We start from the raw sequence: 22075 nt of genomic DNA on the forward strand, positions 1-22075 counted from the left end.
GCGAGCCGCGCGGGGATTGGTGGGAGGGGGGAAAGGGGAGCGGGGATTGGGTGAGGCGGGGACCGGAAGTTCCGCCCGCGGTGGGGAGACGGCGGGAGGCGGGACTGGGGTCGCCTCGGAGACGGAGCGGCGGGGCGCTGATTGGGTGAGAGGGGGAGGGGGTGGGGCTTCGGGAAGGAGCGCGCTGCCATTGGGCGGCGGGTGGGGAGGGGCGGGAGGGCGCCGATTGGGCGAGGAGGGGGAAGGAGGCTGGACTTGAGGCGGGATCGACCTCCCATTGGCCGCGACGGGCGACCTAATTTCCCATTGGCTGAGCGGGGCGGCAGGCCGGGAGCCCGGCGGGTTAGCACCGCCCCGGCTGTCACTCCGCGACAGGCCACGCCCCCAGCTGTCACTCAACTGCAAGCCACGCCCCCAAGTGTCACTCAGCGGGTGGCCACGCCTTCTTCCCCGCCCACTCCCTGCGCTGGGTCCTAGCGCCGCCGCCCTTACTCCCCTTCCCCCCCCCAATTTCTGGGACCCCCCCCCATTTTTGGCGACCCCCCAAATTTTTGCCCCCCCTCCCCCACTTTTAGCGACCCCCCCAACCCTTCCACACACCCCCCATTTTTGGCAACCCCCCAATTTTTGCCCCCCTCCCATATTTAGGGCCCCCCACCTCCCCCCACCCCCTGAGCCCCCCCCCCCTTCACCCCCCCTTCCTGGTGACCCCCCCATTGCCCCCCCCCTCATGTTGCCACTCCCCCAATTTTTGACCCCCGCCCCCAGCCCCCACCACACTCCCACATTTCCACTTTCACCTTTTTTTTTTATTAAAATCTCCCTCCCCCCCCAGCCTCAAACAGCACCGGGGGGCTCCCAGTAACAGCCCCAGGGGGGGCCCAGTGCTCCCAGTACAGCCCCAGAGCTCCCAGTACAGCCTTACTGGGGCTCCCAGTAAGAACCCTGGGGTTGACCTGGGCGTCCCGTGGGGGGGTCCCGATGCTCCTGGGGGGGCTCTCAGTGCTCCCCCAGGGGTCTCCCAGTAGTGCTGGGGGTCCCAATACAACCCCAGTGCTCCCAGTAACAGCCCTGTGGCTCACAGCACAGCCCTGGGGCTGCCCTGGGGGTCCCGGGGGGGGTCCCGGTGCTCCCCCGGGGGTCTCCCGGTAGTCCCAGTACAGTCCAAGTGATCCTGGGGCTCCCAGTACAACCCCAGGACTCCCAGTAATCGCCCCAGTGCAGCTCTGGGGGTCCTGGGGGGGCGTGTCCCAGTGTTCCTGGGGGGTCCCGGTGGTCCCAGGGGGGTTCCGGGGGGCTCAGTGCGCCTTGTGGGGGGGCCGGTCGAGGGCTGTCTGCGCGGCGGCGAGGCGGAGGCCGGCCTGGAGCAGGAGGACACCGGGGAGCAGCAGCCAGAGCGCGTTGATAGCCACAAAATAGCCCCAAAAATACAGGGGGTGGGGGTCCGAGTGAGCCCACCCCGCCCGCCACTCCGTGCCGAAGTACAGCACGTCCCCGTACAGCTGCCCTGGGGGGGGAAACAGGAGGTTAGGAGGACAGGGGGCAACCGGAGGGGATTCGGGGGGTTTCAGGGGGGTTTGGGGAGTTTTGGGGGAGAGTTGTTGGGGTTTTCGGGTGGTTTGGGGGGATTGGGGCAGTTTAAGGGGGGTTTGGGGAGGGAGTTGGGGGGATTGGGGGGCTTTTGGGGGGGGGTTCAGGGAGTTTTGGGGGGTTTCAGGAGGGTTTGGGGGGGGTTGGGGGCTTTTGTTCTTTTTGGGGGAGTTTGGGAGTTTTTCGAGGGTTTTTTTTTTTTTTTTTTTTTTGGGAGGGGGCTTGGGGGTTTTTTGGGGGGGTTTTGGGGCCATACCGAGGGAGACGATGAGCTGCAGGATGTAGCGGGAGGGGTGGTCCCGCAGCAGGGCGAGGAAGGTGAGGAAGCTGAGGGGCCCCCAGGCCCACGCCGTCACCGTTTCCATGACGACCGTGAAGTCATCGCTCCTGGGGAGGGCATGGGGGGGTGAGGGGGGGGGCACGGGGTGCTGTGTGCCCCCCCCTCCCCAATTAGGCCCCTCTCCCCCCAACTCACGTCATGTAGCGGCTGTCGGCTTTGGCGTATTCTTTCCCTGTGGGCAGGAGAGAGTTAATGGGGGATTTGAGGGCATTTGTTGGGTTTTTTTTGGGGGGGGTTCTCAGGTTTTTTGAATCCTCAGGAAGGATCGAGGGGGCTGGGTGACCCTCCCTGTTTGACACCACCCCCCGAGGGAACATGAGACCCCCATGGAACCCGGGTAACCCCCCCGTTAACCTCCCCAGGCCCCCATTACCCCCCCAACCCCCCATTATCTCCCCCAACGCCCCCATTAACCCCCCCAAGACCCCCCAGCCCCCACTAGCTCCCCCCCAGCCCCCCATTAACCCCAATAACCCCCCCATTACCCCCCCCAGCCCCCCAATAACCCCCCAACCAGCCCTCATTTCCCCCCCCCCAGCCCCCATTCCCCCCCAGTATCCCCCCCCGCTCACAGATGTCAGCCAGCAGCCCGGTGTCGGCGGCCAGGTGCCGGTGCCGGATGCTGAAGTACCCCTCGAGCCCCCCGTGCACGGCGGCGCACAGCAGGAACCAGGCGGCGGCCAGGCGCTGGGCGGGGCTCCGCCGGGCCCCGCCCCTCGCCCCGCCCCCGGCCCCGCCCAGCGCCCAGCCCAGCGCCAGCAGCCCCGCGAAGGCGGCCGCCACCGCGCCTGCGCACTGCCAGCCGGGCCGCGCGCTGCTCACGTAGCCCGGCAACGACAGCGAGCGCGGCCAATAGGGGTGCGCCGGCGCTGTCTCCATGGCAACGCGGCCTAGCGGGTTGCTAGGGAAGAAAGGCGGAAGCGGCGTGAGGGGAGCGGCCATCCCCCTCTCCCCCCCCATCACCACCGTTGCCCGTAGCAACCGGGCGCCCCCCTTTCCCCTCCCCCCGCACCGATCGGGCCCCCAAAATCCCCCGGGACCCCCCCCGGTACCCCCCCGAACCCCCCCCCTCGGGACCCCCCCGGTGCATCCCCTCCCCCCCGTCCGCCGCCCGCCTCACCTCAGCCGCTCTGCCGCCCGCCGCCGGCCCGCGCTTGGCCTGTCCCCGAAGGCCCCGCCCCCGACGCCCGCCACTAGCCAATGGGATCGCTGTTCGCGCCGCCGCCCGCCCGCTGATTGGCCGGCGCGGCTGCTGAGGTGATGTGGGGCCAGGGGGCGGGGCGGGGCAAAGGGCGCTCCACCCCCGGAAGGGCGTGGCGCTGGCGGGACTACGTAGGGGGCGTAGCCTCGCACTAGGGCGTGGCGTCACGCTGGGGGGCGTGGCTTGGTTCCATGCTTTGCTTAGATGCACGGCTCGAGGGGCGTGGCTCCGTGCAGGTGGGCGTGGCGATGCCCATATTAGGAAGCTCAATTGGTTCCCATGCGGGGGCCGCAGGGTCCTAGCGCCCACCCCCTCCCCCCTACCAAGGGGCTTTTTTTTGCCCCCCCCCCCCCCAAAAAAAAACGGAATTTTCCCGATTTCCCCCCAAAAAGACGCCAGGCAGGTGGCAGCAGGTCCCGTGTATTGTACAAACCCGGCCGCACAGCCCCAAAACAGCCACGTTTCCCCCCAAAAAACAGCCCCCTTCTCCCAGAGCCCCCCCCGCCCTTTTTTTTTGGGGGGGGCCCAAATTGGGGGGGGCGCTCGCCAGGAGCAGTGGGGGGGGGCTCTTGGGTTCCCCCCCTTTTTTGGAGGGGAGATTTTCTCCATAAAATACCTGCCCCACCCCAATTTGGGTGCCCCCCCCAATTTTGGGTGCCCCCCCATTTTGGGGTCCAATCCCACAATTTTGGGGTCCTGCCCCCCCCATTTTTGGGGTGTCCCCCCTCGAATTTTGGGGTCACACCAAGGTGCCGGGGGGCTGGGGGTCGGTGCCGGGGGGGGTCGCGGCCGCGGGGGGGTCCCCTGAAGCCCTGTGGGGGGGGGGGAGGGGGAATGAAATGGGGCGAAATGGAGAAAAAATGGTTAAAAAAATATGAAAAAACAAAAAGAGAGAGAAAAGAGAAAAAAGGAGTTAGCCCCCCCCAAAGCGAGCCTGTGACCCTCCCCAACCCATTTCCCCCCCCCAGGAAATAAAAAAGGAAAAAAAAGGAAAAAAAAAAATAAAAAAGGGAGTGGGGGGGCACCGGGGGGGGGGTCAAAAATCCCAAATTTTGGGGCCTGGGGGGGGATTTGGGGCCTGGGGGGGGGATTTGGGGCCGTTTGGGGGTGTCCAGGGGACGGAAGCCCCGGGGGGAGCACCTGGAAATGGGGGGGGGGGGCAGGGGGGGCCTTTATGGGGTTGGGGCAGCAGCTTGGGGGGGGAAATTATGGAATGGGGGGGCCTGAATGGATGTGGGGGCACCCCTGGAAGTGGGGGGGCACCTTATGGGGTGGGGGGGCCCTGGAAATAGGGGGGACCCTCATGGGATGGGGGGGGAATATTACTGGGGGGGATTCCTGGAAATGGGGGGGGTCGTTATGGGACTGGGGGGGCACCCCACAACCCGCAGCCCCCCCCAAAACTCAAAAAAGAACAAAAACCTCATAACCCCCCCCAAAATAAACCTCCATAATCCCTCCCAGAAAATCAACCCCCCCAGAAAAAAACAGCACCTCCCATAATAAATTTCTGCGCCCCCAAAATAAATCAGCCCCCCCAAAACCTTAATGACCCCCCCTAAACAAATCAACGCCCCCCAAAAAAATCAGGACCCCCCCAAAAAAACTCAGGACTCCCCCAAAAGCCTCAGAACCTCCCCCAAAACCTCAGAAGCCCCCCAAAAACCTCAGGACCCTCCCAAAAAAAACCCAGGACCCCCCCCCCCCCAAAAAAAATAATTCATGCCCCCCCCCCCAAATTAAAAGAGGGCCGCGCGCCCCCCCCGCCCCCCCCCGTACCTGGGGGCCAGCGCCCCGGCGTAGCTGAGTGAGTGGGGCAGCCCCGCGGGGGGGGGGGGCAGCGGCGCGGGGGGGGCCAGGCGGCCGGCGGGGGCGGGGGGGGCCCAAGCCAAAGGTTTTTTGCCGGGGGGGGGGCCCAGAGGCGCCCCCCCCCCGTGTGCCGCAGGTACCAGTCCCGCAGCCCCTCCAGCGCCAGCCACTTCTGGCTGCGGCGCTGCTCGGCCGAGGGGGGGGCGCGCAGGTTTTTTTCGGGGGGGGGGCCGTAATTTGGAGCCGGGGGGGGGGCGGGATCTGGGAGCCCCCCCCCACCGCCGCCGCCGCCCCCCCCCCAGTCGATCAGAGCCTCGGAGCTGTTGCTGCGGCGGGTGCGGGGGGGGCCGGGGGGGGGGAAGGGGAATGGGGGGGGGGCTGCGGGGGGGAGGGGAGGGCCCGGCCCCCCCCCACCTGGCCCCCCCCCCCCCAGCTGGGAGTCCTGGCTGCCCGACCACGGCCGGGGGGGGGGCAGCAGAGGGGCCTCAGGGCTGGGGGGGGTTAAAAAAAAAAAAAAGGGGGGGGCAAAAAAAAAAGTGGGGTCAGGGGGGGCGCCTGGTGCCCCCCCCAGACCCCTTTGTACCCCCCCGACCCCCTTAGTGCCCCCCCAAACTTTTTTACCCCCCCCTTTTTTGCCCCCCACCCCATTTATTGCCCCCCCTCGACATTTTTACCCCCCCCGGGCCCCCCTTTCTGCCCCCCATCCCCTTTTAACCCCCCCCGGAGCCCCCTTTCTGCCCCCCCAGTCCCCTCCTAGCAGCCCCCAGCCCCCCGTTATTGCACCCCCAGCCCCATTTCACTCCCCCCACCCAATTTATGCCCCCCCCCACCCAAAAATAAATGGGGGGGGGCTCACCGGCAGAGGGGGGGCCCGTGGGGGCTCCGGGCCAGCACGGGGGTGGCTGGGACGCTGCGGCCCTCGAAGCTGGAGGCGCTGCGGGGCAGGGTCCGGGCGGGGCTGGGGGGGGCACAACGGGGGGAAAATTATCGGGGGGGGGCAGAAAAAATCGGGGGGGGGCAAACAAAGGGGAATGGGGGGGGAAATAGGGAGAAAATGGGTGGAAAATGGGGAGTTTGGGGGAGTTTTGCTGCTCTGCAGAGTACAGGAAAGGAATTTTGGATGGGGGGGGTAAAATAAAAATTGGGGGGCGGTAAAATAAAAATTGGCGGGGGGAAGAGAGAAATGGGGGAGGAAAAGCACGTGGGGCCCCATTAGGAGGGGTTGGGGTTATTGGGGGGGGATTTGGGGGGTTTTGGCCCCCCCCCGGGGATTTTTTTTTTTGGGGGGGGGGGCGCAGCACTCACCTGGCGGGGCTGGCAAGCGAATTTCGGCGGCTGGGCCCCCCCGCGGGGGGGTCGGGGGCCCAGAGGTGCCGGCGGTCGGGGCTGGCGGCTCCGGCCCGGGGGGGTTTTGGGGCGGGGGGGGGCACCCCTAAAAGGGGAGAAAATCCCAGCGTGGGTGGCCCCCCCTCTCCGAAACGCCCTTAATTTTTTGTGGGGGGGGGGAATTTTTTTTTTAAAGGGGGGGTCACTCACCGTTCTCCAAGCTGGGCAGCTCGCAGAGGGACCCGTTTTCATCTGAGGCGGTCATAAAAAAAATTAATAGGGGAATGGGGGGGGCGCAGGCTTAACTCCCACAACCTTAGGGCCCCCCCGCCAAATATTAGACCCCCCCAGACCCAATTCCTCCCCCCCCCCAACAAAAAAAAATCCCCCCCAAAGCTCCCACCCCCACCCCCTGGAACCCCCCAGCCCCCCCAGAATTTCCCAAGGCCCCCCCACACCCCAAGAAAGCCCCCCCCATGAAAAAATGCCCCCCCCAAACTAAAAAAATCCCCCCCACCCCAAAAATCCCCCCCCAAACCTTCCTCCCCATCCCCTTTCCCACTCCCTGCAGCCCCCCACGTGCCTCTCATCCCCCCTCTACCCCCCCAAACTTCCCCCAGCCCCCCCCAACCCCCCAAAAAGCCCCCCCCCCAATAAAAAAAGCCCCCCCCGGTACGCACCCAGCTGTGCCCGGAGCTGCCGCAGCCTCTGGGCCGCCTCCGCCTGCAGCCGCTGCCGGCGCCGCCGCTGCTCGGGGGGGAGCCCGGGGGCGGCCGCCAGGCGTCGGGCGGCTTCCACCACCTGCAGCTGCACCGCCACCTCCCGCCGGGCCGCACGCGCTGCCTGGGGGGGCAATTAGCGCCGGGGGGGGGGCAATTAGGGGCTGGGGGGGCAATTACAGGGCTTTGGGGGGGTTTCAGGAGAGATTTGGAGGTTTAAGGAGGGACAGGGGGATCACAGAGCCCCCCTCAAGCACATTTAGGAGCCTCTTTTTGCCCCCCCCCCCAAATGCCCCCCCCAGCCCTAAAAGCCCCCCCTTCACCCCTAAAAGTCCCCCCACGCCCCTAAACACCCTGCCACGTGTCCCCCCCATCACCCCTAAAAGCCGCCCCCTAACCCCTAATTGCCCCCCCACCTACCTCGGTGAGGGGTCCCCGCGGGGGGGGGCGGTTCGGCGCCGGGGGGGGGCCTGGGGTCTCTCTCCGGGCTCCAGGGGGTACTCGGGGGGCAGCTGCCCCGTCAGCTCCTGCGGGGGGGGCACGGGGGGGGCGCGGGGGGGGGCACGGGGGCGTCAGAGGGGGGTGGGGGGCAAGAGGGGGGGCGAGGGGGGGGCACGGGGGGAGGGGGAGGGGATTCGGGGGGGTCCTGGGGGGGTAAAACGGGGGTGTGGGGGGGTAGGGGGGGCAAAGGTGGGGGCTCGAAATGGGGGGGGCACCGGGGGGGGGGTGGGGGGGGCACCGAGAGGGTTGGGGAGGGGCTCTGAAGGGGTCTTTAAATGGGGGGGGCACCGGGGGGAGGGGGAATGGGGGGCTTGGAGGAGAGTGTTAAAAGGGGGGGGGCTCCAAGGGGGGTTGTAAATGGGGGGGGCACCCGGGGGGGGGTCTGACGGGGGTCGGGGAGGGGTGTGTGGGGTTCTATAAAGGGGGGGGGCTCTGGGGGGGTACAAAAAGGGGGGGGGGCAATGAAGGGGGTGGGGGAGGGGCTCCGGGGGGGGGTCTGTAAATGGGGGGGAGCTTAAATTGAGGGGGGGGCTCCTGGGGGTGTCTACGTGGGGGGGGCACCGAGGGGGGGAGGGGCACCAAGGGGGGGGGAGGAGCACCAAGGGGGCTCCCTCTCGCGGGGGGGCCCCCTCAGGTCCCGGGTTATTTCGGGTCGGGGGGGGAGGGGGTTAGGGTCAGAGGGGTCAGGGGTCAAAGGTGAGAGGTCAGGGGGCGACTCACGGCCTCCTGCAGGCACACCCGGCGCAGCTCCCGCAGCCGCAGCCCCAGCGCCTGCCTCAGGCCCCGCTGCCGCTCCCGGAGCTCCTGCAGCCGCCCCGGGGGGGGCCCTGCGGTACCGGGAGGGGGGGGGGCACCGGGAAGGTCAAAGGGCACCGCGAAGGTCAAGGGGCAAGGGGCAAAGGGCGCGCGCCGAGGCCTACCTGGGGGGCTGTGGGAGCCCGGCGGGAGGATGTGGCCCCCCCGCACCTCCATGCGGCGCGGGGGGGGGCGCCGGAAAGCGGGGGGGGCACCGGGAAGGGGCGGGGGGGGAAGGGGGGGGGGGGGAGGGGGGGAGGGGTCGGCGCCCGCTTCCCCCTCGCCGCCTCCCGGTCCCCGCTTCCGGCTCCGCCGCCCGCTTCCGGCTGCGAGGCCACGCCCACGCGGCTGGCTTCCGGGCGTCGCGGCGTAAATGGTGTCCGGGGAGGGAAATGGTTCCGAAGTGCAAAGGTTCCGGGGTGCAAAGGTTCCGGGCCCCGTTTGTGCCCCCCCCCTTCAAAAAAAAACTCCCACAATGCCCCGCGGCACCCCCCCAATTTTAATTTCTTTTCTTTGGGGGGGTCTTAAGCCCGGGGGGGGGGGCGCGGAGGGGTTCGGGGCCTTCCCAGCGGCCGTCGGAGCCCCCCCGGTGTCCCCCCCATTTCCCCCCCCCGTGACGTCACTTCCCGTAGCGCCCCCCCCCCCCCCCCCCCCAGCGCTTCCTGCAGCGGCTCCGCGCGGGGCCTTGGGACCCCCCCGGCCCCAAAGGGACCCCCCGGCCCTGTAGGGCCCCATAGGAACCCCCCCGGACCTATAGGGACCCCCCTGGCCCTATAGAGCCCCCCCGGCCCCATAGGGCCCTATACAGCCCCCCCCGGCCCTAAAGGGGCTCCCCCCAACCCCATAGATCGCCCCATAGCCCCCCTGTAACCCCCCCACCCCCAAAATCCCCCCCATCCCCCCCCACACCCCATAACCGCCCCCCCCCAACCGAGCGGCGCCGTGGGGCGCTGGGGGGGGGCGATGTCCCGCGGGGCGACCCCCCGGCGCCCCCCCCCGCCGGCCCCCCCCCCCCCCACGGTTTACGTCCTCCTCGAGGGGGGCCCCGAGCCCCCGACAGCCTCCGGCTGCTCAGGTGAGGGGGGTAGGGGCAAAATTGGGGGGGGGCACTTGGGACCTCCCCAACCCCCCATTTATTTTTCTGCCCCCCTTTATTTCCGTGCCCCCCCAGCGTCAGCTCGCTGCTCCCCGAGTCCCGGATCGTGGCCGACATCGAGTGGGAAGCGGCGGGGGGGGGGGGCAGCGGCGGGGGGGGGGGGCGCTGACAGCGGGACCCCACCCGCGGAGCCCCGGCCCCCCCCCGGGGACCCCCCCGCGGTCCCCCCCGGGACCTTCTACAGCCTCAAGAGCCAGCCGCTGCCGACCAGGTGTGACCCCCCCCCTTTCTCTCACTATCCCCTCATTTCCCAAAATCTCACAAAAAAATCAAGAATTTATGATTATTTTTTTTTTATTAATTTTTAAAAGTGATTAAAAATCAAATTTTCCCCTTAAATTTAAGTTCTTATCCACCTTTAGAACTCCTACCCACATTTAGGAAACCTCTTTTGACCCCCAGTTTCCTAAAGCTTCAAAAATTTGTTTAAATTTTTAATAACATTTTTTTAAAAAATGCGTTTTTAATAAAAATAATAAAAATCCACTTTTTTTCCTTAAATTTAATCCTTTTCCCCCCTCCCTTTAGGAACTCCCCATTTACCCCCCCCTTTAGGACCCCCCCAATTCCCTCCCCCCCTTTTAGGATCCCCCCATTTCCTCCCCCATTTTCCCATTCCCTAAAATTTCAAAAAACTCCAAAATTTTTATGTAATATTTAAAAAAAATGTATCAAATGTTAAAAATAACAAAAAACACTCTTTTTATCTTAAATTCTTGTTATTTTCTCTCCACTTTCAGGACCCCATTTCCCCCCCCGTTTGCCCCTCCCATTTGCCCCCCCCATTTCTCAATCCTTAAAAAAAACAACAATTTCTCATAAAATCTTTAAAAATTTAAATCTTTAAAATTTAAAAATTCCAAAACCAGACTTTTTTCCCTTAAATTTGAATTATTCCCCCCCCCTTAAGACCCCTCCCATTCCCCCCCCCCCATTTAGGACCCCCCCATCCCCCTCCCGTTCCCCAATTTCCCCAAATTCCCCAAACTCCATTTTTTTTATAAATTTCCAAAATCCCTTTTTTTTCCCCCAAATCCTGATTATTCTCCTCTTTCTTTCGCAGCGGGGGGGCGCCCCCCCCGGCCCCCCCCTCGTCGCGGGTCCTCCTGCGGCAGCAGCTGATGCGGGCCCAGGCCCAGGAGCAGGAGCGCAGGGAGAGGGGGGAGGGCAGAGGAGGGGGGGGGGGCGCCCCCCCGGCCCCCCCGCGCCCCCCCCCGGCCCCCGGCCCCTCCCCCGCTATCGCCGTCGGGGCCCCCCCGGCCCGCGCCCCCCCCCACGTCCCCCCCGAGGTGCTCAAGGTGAGGACATTTGGGGGGGGGGGGCAAAAAATTGAGGGGGGGGCAAAATTTTTATTGGGGAGAGGGAAAAAAAATAAGGGGGTCCTAAGGGTTTTGGGGGGTTCTAAATATTTTGGGGGGGGGTCCTGAATATTTGAGGGGGGATGAATATTTGGGGGGGGGCTATATTTTGGGGAGGGGGGCTGGAGCGTGACAAGAACCAGGCCACAACCTGGGGGGTTTCCAGCTTTCGGGGCGGGATTTTGGGGCCGGGGGGGGGATTTTAACCTCGGGGGGGGGGGTCCTGCTGGGTCTGGACCCCCCCCAAATATAATTTTGCCCCCCCCCAGGTGCAGACCCACCTGGAGAACCCCACCCGCTACCACATCCGCGCGGCGCAGCGCCAGCAGCTGCGGCAGTTCCTCAGCTCGGCGCGGGGCCGCGGCCCCCCCAGCCCCCCCCCCCCCGCGGCACCGCCCCCCCCCACGGACACCGGGGGCGCCCCCCCCCCGAATCTGCTGCACGGCGGGGAGGGGGGCGGCGAGAAGGAGGTGAGAGGGGGGGGATTTTATGGGGGGGGGGATTTGGGAGGGGGGATTTGGGGCTAAATTTGAGAGCTTTGGGACAGATTTGGGTCAGTTTGGGGGATTTTGGGGGGGATTTTGCTCCTTTTGGGGCTTTTCAGGGCCTATTGGGGAGGTTAGGGTGGACTTGGGCCCTTTTTGGGGGTTTTGGATGGGATTTGGGTCCATTTGGGGCTTCTTGGGGCCTATTTGGGTGTTTTTGTGTGGATTTGGGGCCTTTTTTGTGGTTTTTGGGTGCAAACGAGGGGCCGTGATGTCACTGCGGGGGGGCCGTGATGTCATTCCCCCCCCCCCCCCGAGCAGATTGATGACGTCATCGATGAGATCATCAGCCTGGAGTCCAGCTACGAGGAGCTGCTGAGCTTTGGGGAGGGCGGGGCCCAGCTGCCCAGCACGGTATGGAGGCCACGCCCCCACGGCCGGGGGGCGGGGCGAGCAGAAGCCACGCCCCTTTTATTAAAAGGGCAGGTCTGGGTGGTGGCCACACCCCCATTTCCATATAAGGGCAGGAACAAGGGTTGGAGGGGTGGGCGGGACTTTGTGGAGGGGGCGGGGTTTAGAAGGGTGGGTGGGGTTTGGAGGGGGCTGGGCTTGGTGGCTGGGGGGCATCGGAGGGCATGTCCCTATTGTGGGCGGGGCTTCCCTGTGGGCCCCCCTTTGCTCCACGGGCGGTGGGCGTGGCTTGGGGTGGGCGTGCCCTCCGCGGGGGGCGGGGCCTTGCTGACCACGCCCCCTCTGCCCGCAGCTCCCCACCCCCGCGCCCCTGCTGGAGGTGTTCAGCCCCCCCCCGGCGGGGAGCAGCTCCTGCCCCCCCGAGCTGCCCCGCGTCAAGGCCGAGCTCTCAGGTGGGGGCACGGGGGGGTCGTTATGGGGTCGGGGGGGGTCTTTGTGGGGCTGGGGGGGCCTGGGGGGCTGGAGGGGGTCCTTGCAGGGTCAGAGGGGGTCCTGGGGGGCTGGGGGGGGTCATTATGGGTTTGGGGGGGCTCCTATAGGGTGAGAGGGGCGGTTCTTTGGGGCTGGGGGGGGTCGTTATTGGGGCTGCGGGGGGTCCCTGAAGGGCCAGGGGCTTCCATGGGGGGTCGGGGGGGACCCTGGGGGGCTGGGGGGGTCCCTACGGGGCTGGGGGTGTCCCTATGGGGTGTGGGAGGACCAGAGTGGGGTTCTTATGGGATTGGGGGGGTCCCTGTGGGGCTGGGGGGGTCTTTACGGGGTTGGGAGCCTGTGGGGAGCTCCTATGGAGTCGGGGGGGGTCCTTACGGGGCTGGGGGGGTCCTTACGGGTTGAGAGGGTTCCTATAGGGCGTGAGGGGCTGGGGGGGCTCCTATAGGGCAAGGGGGGGCTCCTTTGGGTCCTGATTTTTTGCCCCCCCCCAGAAACGGAGGCGAAGGCGCTGCTGAAGGAGCGGCAGAAGAAAGACAACCACAACCTCAGTGAGGGGGGGGCAAATTTTTTTGGGGGGAGGGGGCTTATTTGTGGGGTTCGGGGTACTTTTGGGGGGGGTATTTTTATTTTTTGGGGGGGCAAATTTTCTGGGGCAGGTACTGGGGGGGTATGGTAGGGGCGGGGGGTTATTTTGGAGGTGGGGAGAGGTTATTTTGGGAAAACGGGGGTTATTTTTTGTGGGGGGGGTGTTTTGGGGGTGCGGGGGTTATTTGGGGACTGGGAGAGTTATTGGGGGGTTATTTTGGGGGTGGGGGTTGTTTTTCGGGGGGTTATTTTGGTTGTGGGGGGTTATTTTGGGGTCAGGGGATTATTTTGGGGACATCTGAGGTCATTTTGGGACTGGGGGGTCATTTTGGGAATGGAGATGTTATTCTGGGGAGGGAGATTATTGAAGGGGGGAATTCTTTTGGAAAAAGGGATTATTTTGGGGGGGGTGGAAGGTTTGGCAGCGGTATTTTGGGCCCGGAGGGGTTATTTAGGGACTGGGGAAGGTCCCCTCTTTGTGGGGGGTTATTTGGGAGGAAAGGGGATATTTCTGGGGACGGGGGGGTCACCCCGTTGTGCCCCTCCCCAAAAAAAGTCGAACGCCGCCGCCGCTTCAACATCAACGACCGCATCAAGGAGCTGGGCACCCTCATCCCCAAATCCCCCGACCCGTGAGTGCCCCCCCCGAACCCCCGACCCCCCCAGCCACCTCCCCCAGCCCCTAAACTCCCCGGGGGGGGGCGTCCCGGTGTGTGCCCCCCCCTTTTCTTTAGGGAGGTGCGGTGGAACAAGGGCACCATCCTGAAGGCGTCGGTGGATTACATCCGGCGCCTGCAGAAGGAGACGCAGCGCGCCCGCGAGCTGGAGCTGCACCAGCAGCGCCTGGAGCAGGCCAACCGCAGCCTGCAGCTGCGCGTCCAGGTCCGCATTTACGGGGGGGGGGGCTTTATTTGAACTGGGGGGGCTTTGTTTTTAAAGGGGGGGGCTTTTGGGGGGGCTGGGAGGGGCTTGGGGGGGACTTAAGGGGTTATGGAGAGCTTAGGGAGGGGGAAAGGGGATAGAGGAGTAGGATTTTTTATTTTGGAGGGGGCTTTTTTTATTTCTGGGGAGTTCTTTTTATACGGGGGGGTTTGGGGGGGCTGGGGAGGGGTTGGTGGGGGGTTATGGGGGGGTTGGGGGTCTCTGGAGGGGTCTCTGGGGGGGCTGGGGGGCTCTGGGGGGGCTCTAATGGTGTTCTCGGGCTGGAGGGGGTCTCTAATGGGGCTGGGGGCGTACCCAGTCAGTTGCCGACCCCCCCCCCCCCCAGGAGCTGGAGCTGCAGGCCCAGCTGCACGGCCTCCCCCTGACCCCCCCGGCGGCACCCGATGAAGGAGGGGGGGGCAGCGAGGAGCCCCCCGGCGCCCCCCCCCCCTTCCCCCCGGGGGGGCCGCCCACCCCCCAGTGCCTCCTGGACCTGGCCCTGGCCGACGACCTGGGGCTGCCGCTGGGGCTGGGGGGGGCCGGGGGGGGGGCCCTGGACGACATCCTGATGGACGAGGGGGGGGGGCTCTCCCCCCTCGCCCCCCCCGGCCCCCTCCTGGCATCCCCCGGCCCCTCCCGGGCCTCCTCCCCCCGCAGCAGCCTCAGCATGGAGGACGAGCCCTGAGCGCTGCTCCTTTAAGGACCCTCGGGGGGGGGTGGCTCCACCTTGGCCCCCCCTCCAATGCCCCAGCGGGATCAAAATTTTGCAGGTGGGCCCCACCCAGTGGCCTTTTGGGGCGGTTTTGGCCGTTTTCTGTGGTGTTGCCCTTTTAAGGGGGGCGTGGCCCTTCTAAGGGGGCGTGGCCCTGTGAGGACGCATCGGCGGCGTCGCCCTTTTAAGGCGCGAATATGGGGCCCCACCCGCGCGTTACCCTTTTAAATCCCCCTTTAGCCCCGCCCCACTCCGCCGTGACCCCGCCCCTCTCCCCTGGGGGCTGGGCCCTCAGGCGCATAGCCCCGCCCACCTCCCACCTCTGGCCCCGCCCTCTCTTAAAGGGGCCTTTCCCCGGATTACATTTTGTACGAAAACACTCAGAAAAAATAGAAAAAAAAAAGCCGCGCTGCGGAAATAAACATTTCTTAACGAGAAAAGCATTGAAATATTTATTCTGGGGGGGGGGGGACGGGGAAAAAACGGGGCAAAACGGTAAAAACCAACGAGTCCTCCACGGGGCGGGCGTCTCTATGGTTATGGCAAGCGACGCTCTATGAAGCGTGGGGTGGGAGGGGCGACTCGCTGCCTGCGTCACTTCCGCCGAGGATCCAAGATGGCGGAGGCGCTGTCGGCCGAGGAGTTCGAGCGGATGCAGGTGGGGGCCGGGGGGGTCGGGGGGGGTTCCGCGACCCCCCCCACACCCCAAAACGCCCCAAAATCCCCCAAAACCTCCCCCAACCCCTCCCCAGGCCCAGCTGCTGGAGCTGCGCACCGACAATTACCGCCTGGGCGACCAACTGCGCCGCAGCGGTGCCGGTAAGGGCCGGGACCCCCCCCCAGGGGGTCTTAAACCCCCCCCACCCCCCGGGACCCCCCCCCCGAGCTTTTTTTTTTATCCCCCCCCCCCCCCCCCCTTTTTTAGAGCTCTCCGGGCTGCGGCAGCGTGTGCAGGTGCTGGAGAAGGAGCTGGGCAAGGCCAATAAGGTGTGACCTTTGACCCCCGTGACCTTTGACCCCCGTGACCTTTGACCCCCGTGACCTTTGACCCCCGTGGCCTTTGATCCCGTGACCTTTGACCCGGGCCTGGGACCCCCCCCTCCTTTAGGGGGGGCGGTATTTAGGGTTTTGGTGGTTTTTTTTTTTAGGCGCTCAGCAAGAGTAAGAAGGCGCAGGTGGGTGCGGGGGGGGCTTTAGGAGGAGTGGGGGGGTCGTGGGGGGGCTTCTGAGAGTATTTTGGGGGGGCCCTGGGGGGTCCTGGGGGGTAGGGGGGTCTTGGGGGGGTCCTGGGGGTCTGCTGGGGGGGGCTGGGGGGGTCCTGGGGAGCTGAAGGGGTCTTGGGTGGGTCATGGGGGGGTCTTGGGGGTCTGGGGAGGGTCCAGGAGGTCCGGGGGGGGGTCCTGGGGGTCTCAAGAGGGGTCCTGGGGTGCTTGGGGGGGGCTTTTGGGGGTCCTGGGGACCTCTTGGGGGTCGTGGGGGTGGCGTTGGGGGGGGTAATTTTGGGACGGGGGCTATGAGGGGGGCTAATTGGGAATGGGGGGGTTATGGAGGGGTTGGGGGTGTTTATGGGGGGCTTGGGGGGGTTATGGGGGGTTGGGGGGGGTGTGAGCGCGGTGCCCCCCCCAGGAGGTGGAGGCGCTGCTCGGGGAGACGCGGATGCTGCAGGGGAAGCTGCAGAGCCAGGAGGACGACTTCCGGCTGCAGAACAGCACCCTGCTGCGAGAGCTGGCCAAGGTGGGGGGGCCCGAAAGAAATCCCCCCCCCGACCCCCCTCAGGTCACCAACACCTTCCCCCAGGGTCCTGGGGGGGGCCCGGGGGGGTTTCGGGGTGAGGGTTTTTTGGGGGGGGGGGTTGGGGTCTTTTTTCTCCCCCTGAGGTGTTTTTTTTTTTTGGGGGGGGGGCACAGGAGGCTTGGGGGAGGTCTTTGGGGGGGCCTTGGGGTACCTGCGTGCCACTAAAATGTTTTTTCTTTGGGGGGGGGGGTCTCAGCTGTGCGCCCAAATTGAGGCCCTGGAGGAGGAGAACCGGCGCCTACGCGATGGGGGGGGGCCGGGACCCCCCCAGGACCCCCCCGGACCCACCCAGGACCCCTCAGGACCCCCCAAGGACGACCCCGACAGCGGCCCTGGGGCCCCCCCGGCCCCCAAAGACGGTGAGGGGGGGGCTTCAGGGGGGGGCTGGGGGTATTTTGGGGAGGGGGGGACTTTTGGGGGGGGGGTCCTGGGTCTGAGCCCCTCTCCCTCCCTGTAGCCCCCCAGGAGCCCCCCCAGAAGGAGCCGCGAGCGGCAGAGGAGGGGGCTGGGGGGGGGGCTCCTAATGGGCCCCCCCCGGCCCCAAACACCGAGGTATTTTTTTGGGGGGGGGGGGGGAAGTAGCTTGAAACTGGGGGAAGAAAAAGGAAAATTGGGGAAATTTATTTTGGGGGGGGGGGGGGGAGGATGGAGTTAGGGGGGATTTGGGGAGGGCAGGGGGAGATTTTGGGGAGGGGGGGGACTTTTTTTTTGCAAGAGGGCGCATGAGGGGTGTTGGGGGGGTGGTTTTGGTGTTCTGGGGGTGGTTTTTGGGGTAAAAAAGGGGAAAAACTTGGGGGGGTGGAAAAGGAGCTGGGCGGGGGGGGGGGATGAAGGATTTGGGGGGGGTCTCACGGGGTCTCCCCCAGGTGGAGGTGGCCCGGCTGCAGGCGGAGGTGGCCGAGGTGAGGGGGGGGCACGGCGGGGGAGGGGTTGGGGGGGTCCTGAGGGGTTTGGGGGGGGGGTTGGGGGGGGGATTTGGGGGCTCTTGAGGGGTTTGGGGGGGGATTGGGGGGTTTTGGGGGGGCTCGGGGGGATTTGGGGGTTCCTGAGGGTGTTTGGGGGGCATTTGGGGGTTTTTGGGGGGGCCCCAAGGGGTTTGGGGGGGGGATTTGGGGTCTTTGTTGGGGGTTGTGGGGTTTTGGGGGGATTTGGGGGGGATTTGGGGGGGTTGTGGGGGTGTCCCGTGGGGTTTTGGGGTCCCAAAAGGTTTTTGGTGTCCCCAAGAGTGATTTTAGGATCGTTTTGTGTGGTTTTGGAGCATTTAGGGGTGTTTTTAGTACAATTTGGGGCATCTTAGGAGGGCTGGGGGGGGACCTGGGGGGCGTCTCAGGGGGATTTGGGGGCTGGGGGCTTCATTCCCTCCCCCCAACCCATTTTTGTCCCTTTTTTAGCTCGCAGAGGAGCTGAAAAAGCAACAGGAGAGGTGAGGAGCCCTCGGAAGCACCCAAAATTGGCGTTTTTCTCCCCAAAGCTTGTTTAATTTTTATTTTTTGCACGCTTTTTAACTTCTTTTGTTTGTTTTTTATTTATTTCCTTCAGTTTTCAGCAGCTCCAAGCAGAAAAAGAAACCCTGCTGGATGAGCACAGGTACAGCGGGCTGGGGGGGTCTCTAAAATTTGGGGGGGGGGGGGAGGCTCCAAAATTCGGGGGGGGGTCCAAAATTTGAGGGAGGGGATCCAAAATTTGGGGGGGGGATCCAAAATCAAAGGAGGGGGCTCCAAAATCTGGGCTGGAGGGCTCCAAATTTTTCGGGGGGGGGTCCCAAATTTTGGGAGTGGGTCCTAAATATTTTTTGGGGGGGGGTCTCCGGGCCCCATGACCTCCCCCCCCCCGGTGACCCCGCAGGGCGGAGGCGGAGGAGCTGCGGGAGCAGAACCGGCGCCTGCAGCAGGACCTGGAGGCTGCAACCCAGGTGGGGGGGCCGGGGGGGGCCCGGGGGTCTTGGGGGGGGGGCCCTGAACCTCTCCCCTCCATTTTGGGGCTTTTTAGGGGTTGTTTGGGGGTAAAATTGGGCTGGAGAAGGGGAGAATTGGGCTGGGAATGGGTTTTTGGGGGTGCTCAGCGCTCCCTTCTTGGGATGGGGGGGGCGCTGAGGGTGCCCTCCCCCCATAATTTATTGTTTTTTTATTTGGGGGGGGGTCGCAGGCCGAGGGGGGGCTGCGGGAGCGGAGCGGGGCCCTGGCCCAGGAGCTGCAGGAGGCGCGGAGCCGGCACCAGGAGCTGGACGGGAGGCTGCAGGTGGGGGGGGCGAGACCCTGTGGGGGGCGTTGGGGGCCCTAAAATGTCCACGTTATATTTGGGGGGGGATTTGGGGTCCCTAAAACATCCTGATGCTGTTTTGGGGGGGATTTGGGGTCCCCAAAAGTCCATATTTTATTTTGGGGGGGGGCACTTGGGGTCTCCTAGAGGGCCCCGCTTCCACCCCAAGGGATGTTTGGGGTCCTTGAAGCCTCCCCTTCCTATTCCCAGGGACGTTTTGGGGTCCCCCGGTTTTGGGGACACCTGGGGGGGAATTTTGGGGTCTGGGGGGGGTCGTTTGGGGTCCAGGGGGGGGTCATTTGGGGGTGCTGGGGGACGATCCCATTCTGGGCTGAACTGGGGGACCCTGGGGGTTCTTGGGGGTGCTTTGGGGGTCCCGGCGGGGGGCGTTTGGGGTCCGGGGGGGGACCCTGACCCTAATTCCCGTGCCCCCCCCCCAGACGTGCACCCGGGAGCGGGAGGAACTGCGGCAGCGCCTGGCGGCGGCCGAGGATTCCCGCAGGGACACGGAGCAGCGGCTGCAGCAGGCGCAGGTCAGAGCCCCCCCGGCCCTAAATCCCCCCCCCCAGACCATAAATCCCCCCCTCCGACCCCAAATTCCCCCCCCAGGAGCTGCTGAAGCTGCAGGCACAGGAACACGAGGCGGCCGCGCGCGCCCACCGGGAGCAGCACCGGGCTGAGCTGGAGGTGGGTGCTGGGGGGGGCCCTAAAATCCCTTTATGGGGTTTTACCAAGGGGGGGGGCAGCATTTTTTTTAATCGTTTTTGGGGTTTATTTGAGGTTTTTGGGAGATTTATGAAGGTTTTCACACCCCTATGAAAGAAATACGGGTGCCGAATGAGATGCAGATATTGAAATTTAATGATGGGAAATTTTGGGTCCTGGCCCCCGCCCCCCAAAAAAAAAAAAACCTTTTAGGGTCTGTAGGGTCTTGGGGAGCTGTGCCCCCCCCGCAGGACCCCACAGCCCCCCCCCATCCCCAGGGCCGCGTGGCGGAGCTGCGGGCGGCGCTGGGCGACGCCGAGCGGCAGCGGGAGCTGCAGGAGGCCGAGGGGCAGGTTCTGCGCCAGGTACCCCCAAAATCCCCCCCCATGACTTTAAATCCCCCCCCGGACCCTAAAATTCACCCTCCCAGGACGCCCAACCCCTTTTTTCCCCCCCCCCCAGGAGCTGAAGGACGTCCGGGATGGGCAGCGCATCCTGGAGAAGAAAGGCAGTGCCGCGGTGAGCAGAAAATGGACAAAAATAACCCAAAAAAGGGGGCGGGGGGTGTCCTTGCGCCTCTCCCAATGTACTCGCCCCCCCCCCGTGCCCCAATTTTGCCCCCTTCCAGCTGAAGGACCTCAAGAGGCAGCTGCAGCTGGAGCGGCGCCGCGCCGACCGCCTGCAGGAGCGGCTGCAGGAGCTGCTGGCCCCCGCCCGCGGCCGACCCGGTGAGGAATTTTTTTTTGGGGGGGGGCCTCAAGAGGTTGGGGACCCCCCCAGGAACGGAGTGTGGGGGGGGATTTGGGGCAATTTAGGGGGAAGTCGGTCACTTTGGGGGTGTCTGGACCCCCACAGGTTGTAATTTAATACCCCCCCCCATTCCAGGCGCGGGGGGGGAATTTGGGGACCCCCCCGCTGATGTTTGCCCCCCCCCGTTTTTATTTTTTGCCTCTCCCCCCCAGGGCTGGAGGAGCTGGGGCTGGAGGGCGGCTCCCCGGGGCGGGGGCCGGGGGGGGACAGCAGCAGCCTGTCCTCGCTGGGCCGCGACGGCTCCGCCCCCGGCAGCACCAAGGTGGGCGGGGCCTGGGGAAGGGGGGGCGGGGCCGGGGAGAAGGGCGGGGCCAATTTGGGAGGGGGCGTGGTCTATGGGAGGGGAGGGGCTTCAAGCAAGGTAGAGAAAGGTGGAGCTGGGGGTGCTGGGGGCGGGGCTATGCTGCAGGGGGTGTGGTTTCTTTGGAAAGGGGGCGTGGTTATGGTGTGGGGCGTGGCCTTGGAGGGGGTGTGGCTTCAGAGGGGGCGTGCCTTCATGGTGGGTGGAGCAAGGGGGAGCTGGAGGTCATGGGGGCGGGGCTATGGTGGAGGAGCGGGGTCATTCTGGAAGGGGCGTGGCTAAGTGGCGGGGGTGTGGGTTCATGTTTGGGGGCGTGGTCATGTCCAGCCCCACCCCTTTTCTATACCCAGCCCTGTTACGGGTAGGGCTGCAGTAGACTGGGGGGGGCTCCCAGTGGGGTGGGGGCTTGCAGTGGGTGTGGCCTCGATGGGGGCGTGTCCTGTCGTTGGGCGGGGCTTTCTATGACTCCTCCCCTTTCTCCCCCTTCCCAGTCTGGCTCCGGCAGCCCCGGGGGCGGCAGCGGCAGCGGCGGGGGGGTTCCCGGCGGGGGGGGGCTGAGCCCGGCGGAGGTGGCGGAGCTGTTCCAGCGCCTGGCCCAGAGCCAGCAGGAGCGCTGGCTGCTGGAGGAGAAGGTACCGGGGGGACGGGGGGGCATAAAACCTGTGGAGGGCACACAGGAGGGTTGGGGGGGGTCTTTAATCTGCCCCCCCCCAGGTGCGCCACCTGGAGGTCAGCAGCGCCTCTATGGCTGAGGATCTGTGCCGCAAGAGCGCCATCATCCAGAGCTTCGTGCGTGACAGCCGTCTGGGTGAGCCCCCCTGGACCCCCCAGACCCCCCCAGCCGCTCTCTGACCCCCTCCCAAAACCCCCAGACCCCCTCAGCCCCCCCCAGATACCCCCCAGCTGCCCCTTGACCCCCCCAAAACCCTCTCCCAGCTTACCCCATGATCCCCCCAGCTACCCCTGATGCCCCCAAGACCCCCCCAGCTGCCCCTGACCCCCCTCAAACCCCCCCAGCTGCCCCCTGACCCTCCCCTCCGTTCCCTGCCCCCCCCCCCAGAGGCCGCCGGCCCCCCCGGGCCTTCCCCCCAGCAGCGGCGTGGGGCCGGGCCGGGCGAGGAGGGGCTGCGGGAGATGAACAAGAAGCTGCAGAACATGCTGGAGGAGCAGCTCACCAAGAACCTGCACCTGGGGCAGGTGGGCGGGGCTTCTGGGGGTGGGGCACCAGGGGGCGGGGTTAGGGAGGCTGGGGGTGGGGCTTGGAGGAAGGTGAGGGGCTTTCCCTAGGGGGTCAGGGTCTGGTTAAGGGGGTGGGGTCCACTCTGAACCTTAAGTCTTGATCTTTGACCCTGACCCTATCCTATCTTTTGACCTTTGACACTGACCTTTAACCTTTGACTCCTGACCCTATGTTTCTCCCCCCCAGGACCTGGAGGCGCTGTCCCAGGAGCTCGTCCGCCTCAGCAAGGAGCGCGCGGCCCCCCCGGGCCCCCCCTGAAGGGGCGGGGCCTCCATCCGAGGGGGGCGGGGCCAGAGGAGGCCCCTCCCTTTTTCCCTTCCCTCCTCCGCTGTACAGACCGCTGCTGCTGGGGCGTTGCCCCTTTAAGAGGGCGTTGCCCCTTTAAGAGGGCGGGGCCCGCATGCGTCCCGCCCCCCTCAATAAACCCATTTGGAAACTGCTGCCGCTTGCGTCATTTGTGGGCGGGGCCCGGGGAGGGAGGCGGAGCTCGGGGAGAGGCCCGGCCTGCGCGCTGACGTAACGCGTCGCCCGCCCGCCGTCTCCACGGCGACTCGGCCCCGCCCCGTGA

The 22075-nt window shown here is 65.7% G+C and overlaps 4 protein-coding genes across 4 annotated transcripts; 2 read left to right on the forward strand and 2 right to left on the reverse strand.

Moving 5' to 3' along the window:
- Nucleotides 1-794: 794 nt before the first annotated feature.
- On the reverse strand, nucleotides 795-3413 carry EBP (EBP cholestenol delta-isomerase). The gene is made up of 5 exons (XM_084540193.1): nucleotides 3051-3413; nucleotides 2503-2831; nucleotides 2066-2102; nucleotides 1847-1977; nucleotides 795-1507 (listed from the first exon to the last, which is right to left on the reverse strand). Exons 2-5 carry the CDS (start codon nucleotides 2807-2809, stop codon nucleotides 1299-1301), a joined length of 684 nt encoding a protein of 227 aa, XP_084396319.1. The 5' UTR covers nucleotides 2810-2831; nucleotides 3051-3413; the 3' UTR covers nucleotides 795-1298.
- Nucleotides 3414-3535: 122 nt separating this feature from the next.
- Nucleotides 3536-8545, reverse strand: CCDC120 (coiled-coil domain containing 120). Its single transcript, XM_084540207.1, is given in 9 exon segments — nucleotides 3536-5431; nucleotides 5797-5898; nucleotides 6246-6372; nucleotides 6477-6518; nucleotides 6947-7081; nucleotides 7084-7109; nucleotides 7406-7512; nucleotides 8207-8313; nucleotides 8407-8545. Coding segments are annotated over 9 exon segments (1278 nt in total). The 5' UTR covers nucleotides 8459-8545; the 3' UTR covers nucleotides 3536-4851.
- A 699-nt stretch (nucleotides 8546-9244) lies between these two features.
- Nucleotides 9245-14508, forward strand: TFE3 (transcription factor binding to IGHM enhancer 3; the record flags this gene model as incomplete). The annotated part of the gene is given in 12 exon segments (XM_084540194.1): nucleotides 9245-9319; nucleotides 9322-9356; nucleotides 9453-9510; nucleotides 9512-9648; nucleotides 10501-10735; nucleotides 11065-11265; nucleotides 11602-11694; nucleotides 12044-12143; nucleotides 12672-12728; nucleotides 13322-13397; nucleotides 13500-13647; nucleotides 14033-14508. Coding segments are annotated over 12 exon segments (1554 nt in total). The 3' UTR covers nucleotides 14372-14508.
- Nucleotides 14509-14975: 467 nt separating this feature from the next.
- GRIPAP1 (GRIP1 associated protein 1) lies at nucleotides 14976-21947 on the forward strand. Its single transcript, XM_084540195.1, has 22 exons — nucleotides 14976-15056; nucleotides 15151-15217; nucleotides 15324-15385; nucleotides 15547-15573; nucleotides 16025-16132; nucleotides 16389-16551; nucleotides 16650-16744; nucleotides 17059-17094; nucleotides 17584-17615; nucleotides 17732-17779; nucleotides 18038-18104; nucleotides 18338-18430; nucleotides 18892-18984; nucleotides 19061-19138; nucleotides 19435-19521; nucleotides 19619-19675; nucleotides 19785-19884; nucleotides 20119-20228; nucleotides 20759-20899; nucleotides 20982-21075; nucleotides 21328-21464; nucleotides 21694-21947. The coding sequence occupies exons 1-22, from the start codon at nucleotides 15015-15017 to the stop codon at nucleotides 21763-21765; spliced, it is 1809 nt and encodes a 602-aa protein (XP_084396321.1). The 5' UTR covers nucleotides 14976-15014; the 3' UTR covers nucleotides 21766-21947.
- Nucleotides 21948-22075: the final 128 nt, after the last annotated feature.

Source organism: Aythya ferina, assembly GCF_964211825.1.
Source record: "Aythya ferina genome assembly, contig: HAP1_SCAFFOLD_258, whole genome shotgun sequence".
Lineage (NCBI taxonomy): Eukaryota > Metazoa > Chordata > Aves > Anseriformes > Anatidae > Aythya > Aythya ferina.

Excerpts from the sequence above, each read along its gene's own strand:
- GRIPAP1 (XM_084540195.1), top strand. The coding sequence starts at position 15,015 with ATGGCGGAGGCGCTGTCGGCCGAGGAGTTCGAGCGGATGCAG. Across the intron at positions 15,218-15,323 it reads ACTGCGCCGCAGCGGTGCCG|AGCTCTCCGGGCTGCGGCAG; the intron begins GTAAGGGCCGGG and ends CCCCTTTTTTAG. Across the intron at positions 19,139-19,434 it reads AGCACCGGGCTGAGCTGGAG|GGCCGCGTGGCGGAGCTGCG; the intron begins GTGGGTGCTGGG and ends CCCCATCCCCAG.
- EBP (XM_084540193.1), bottom strand. The coding sequence starts at position 2,809 with ATGGAGACAGCGCCGGCGCACCCCTATTGGCCGCGCTCGCTGTCGTTG. Across the intron at positions 2,103-2,502 it reads CGGGCTGCTGGCTGACATCT|GGAAAGAATACGCCAAAGCC; the intron begins GTGAGCGGGGGG and ends TCCTGCCCACAG. Across the intron at positions 1,978-2,065 it reads GCCGACAGCCGCTACATGAC|GAGCGATGACTTCACGGTCG; the intron begins GTGAGTTGGGGG and ends TGCCCTCCCCAG.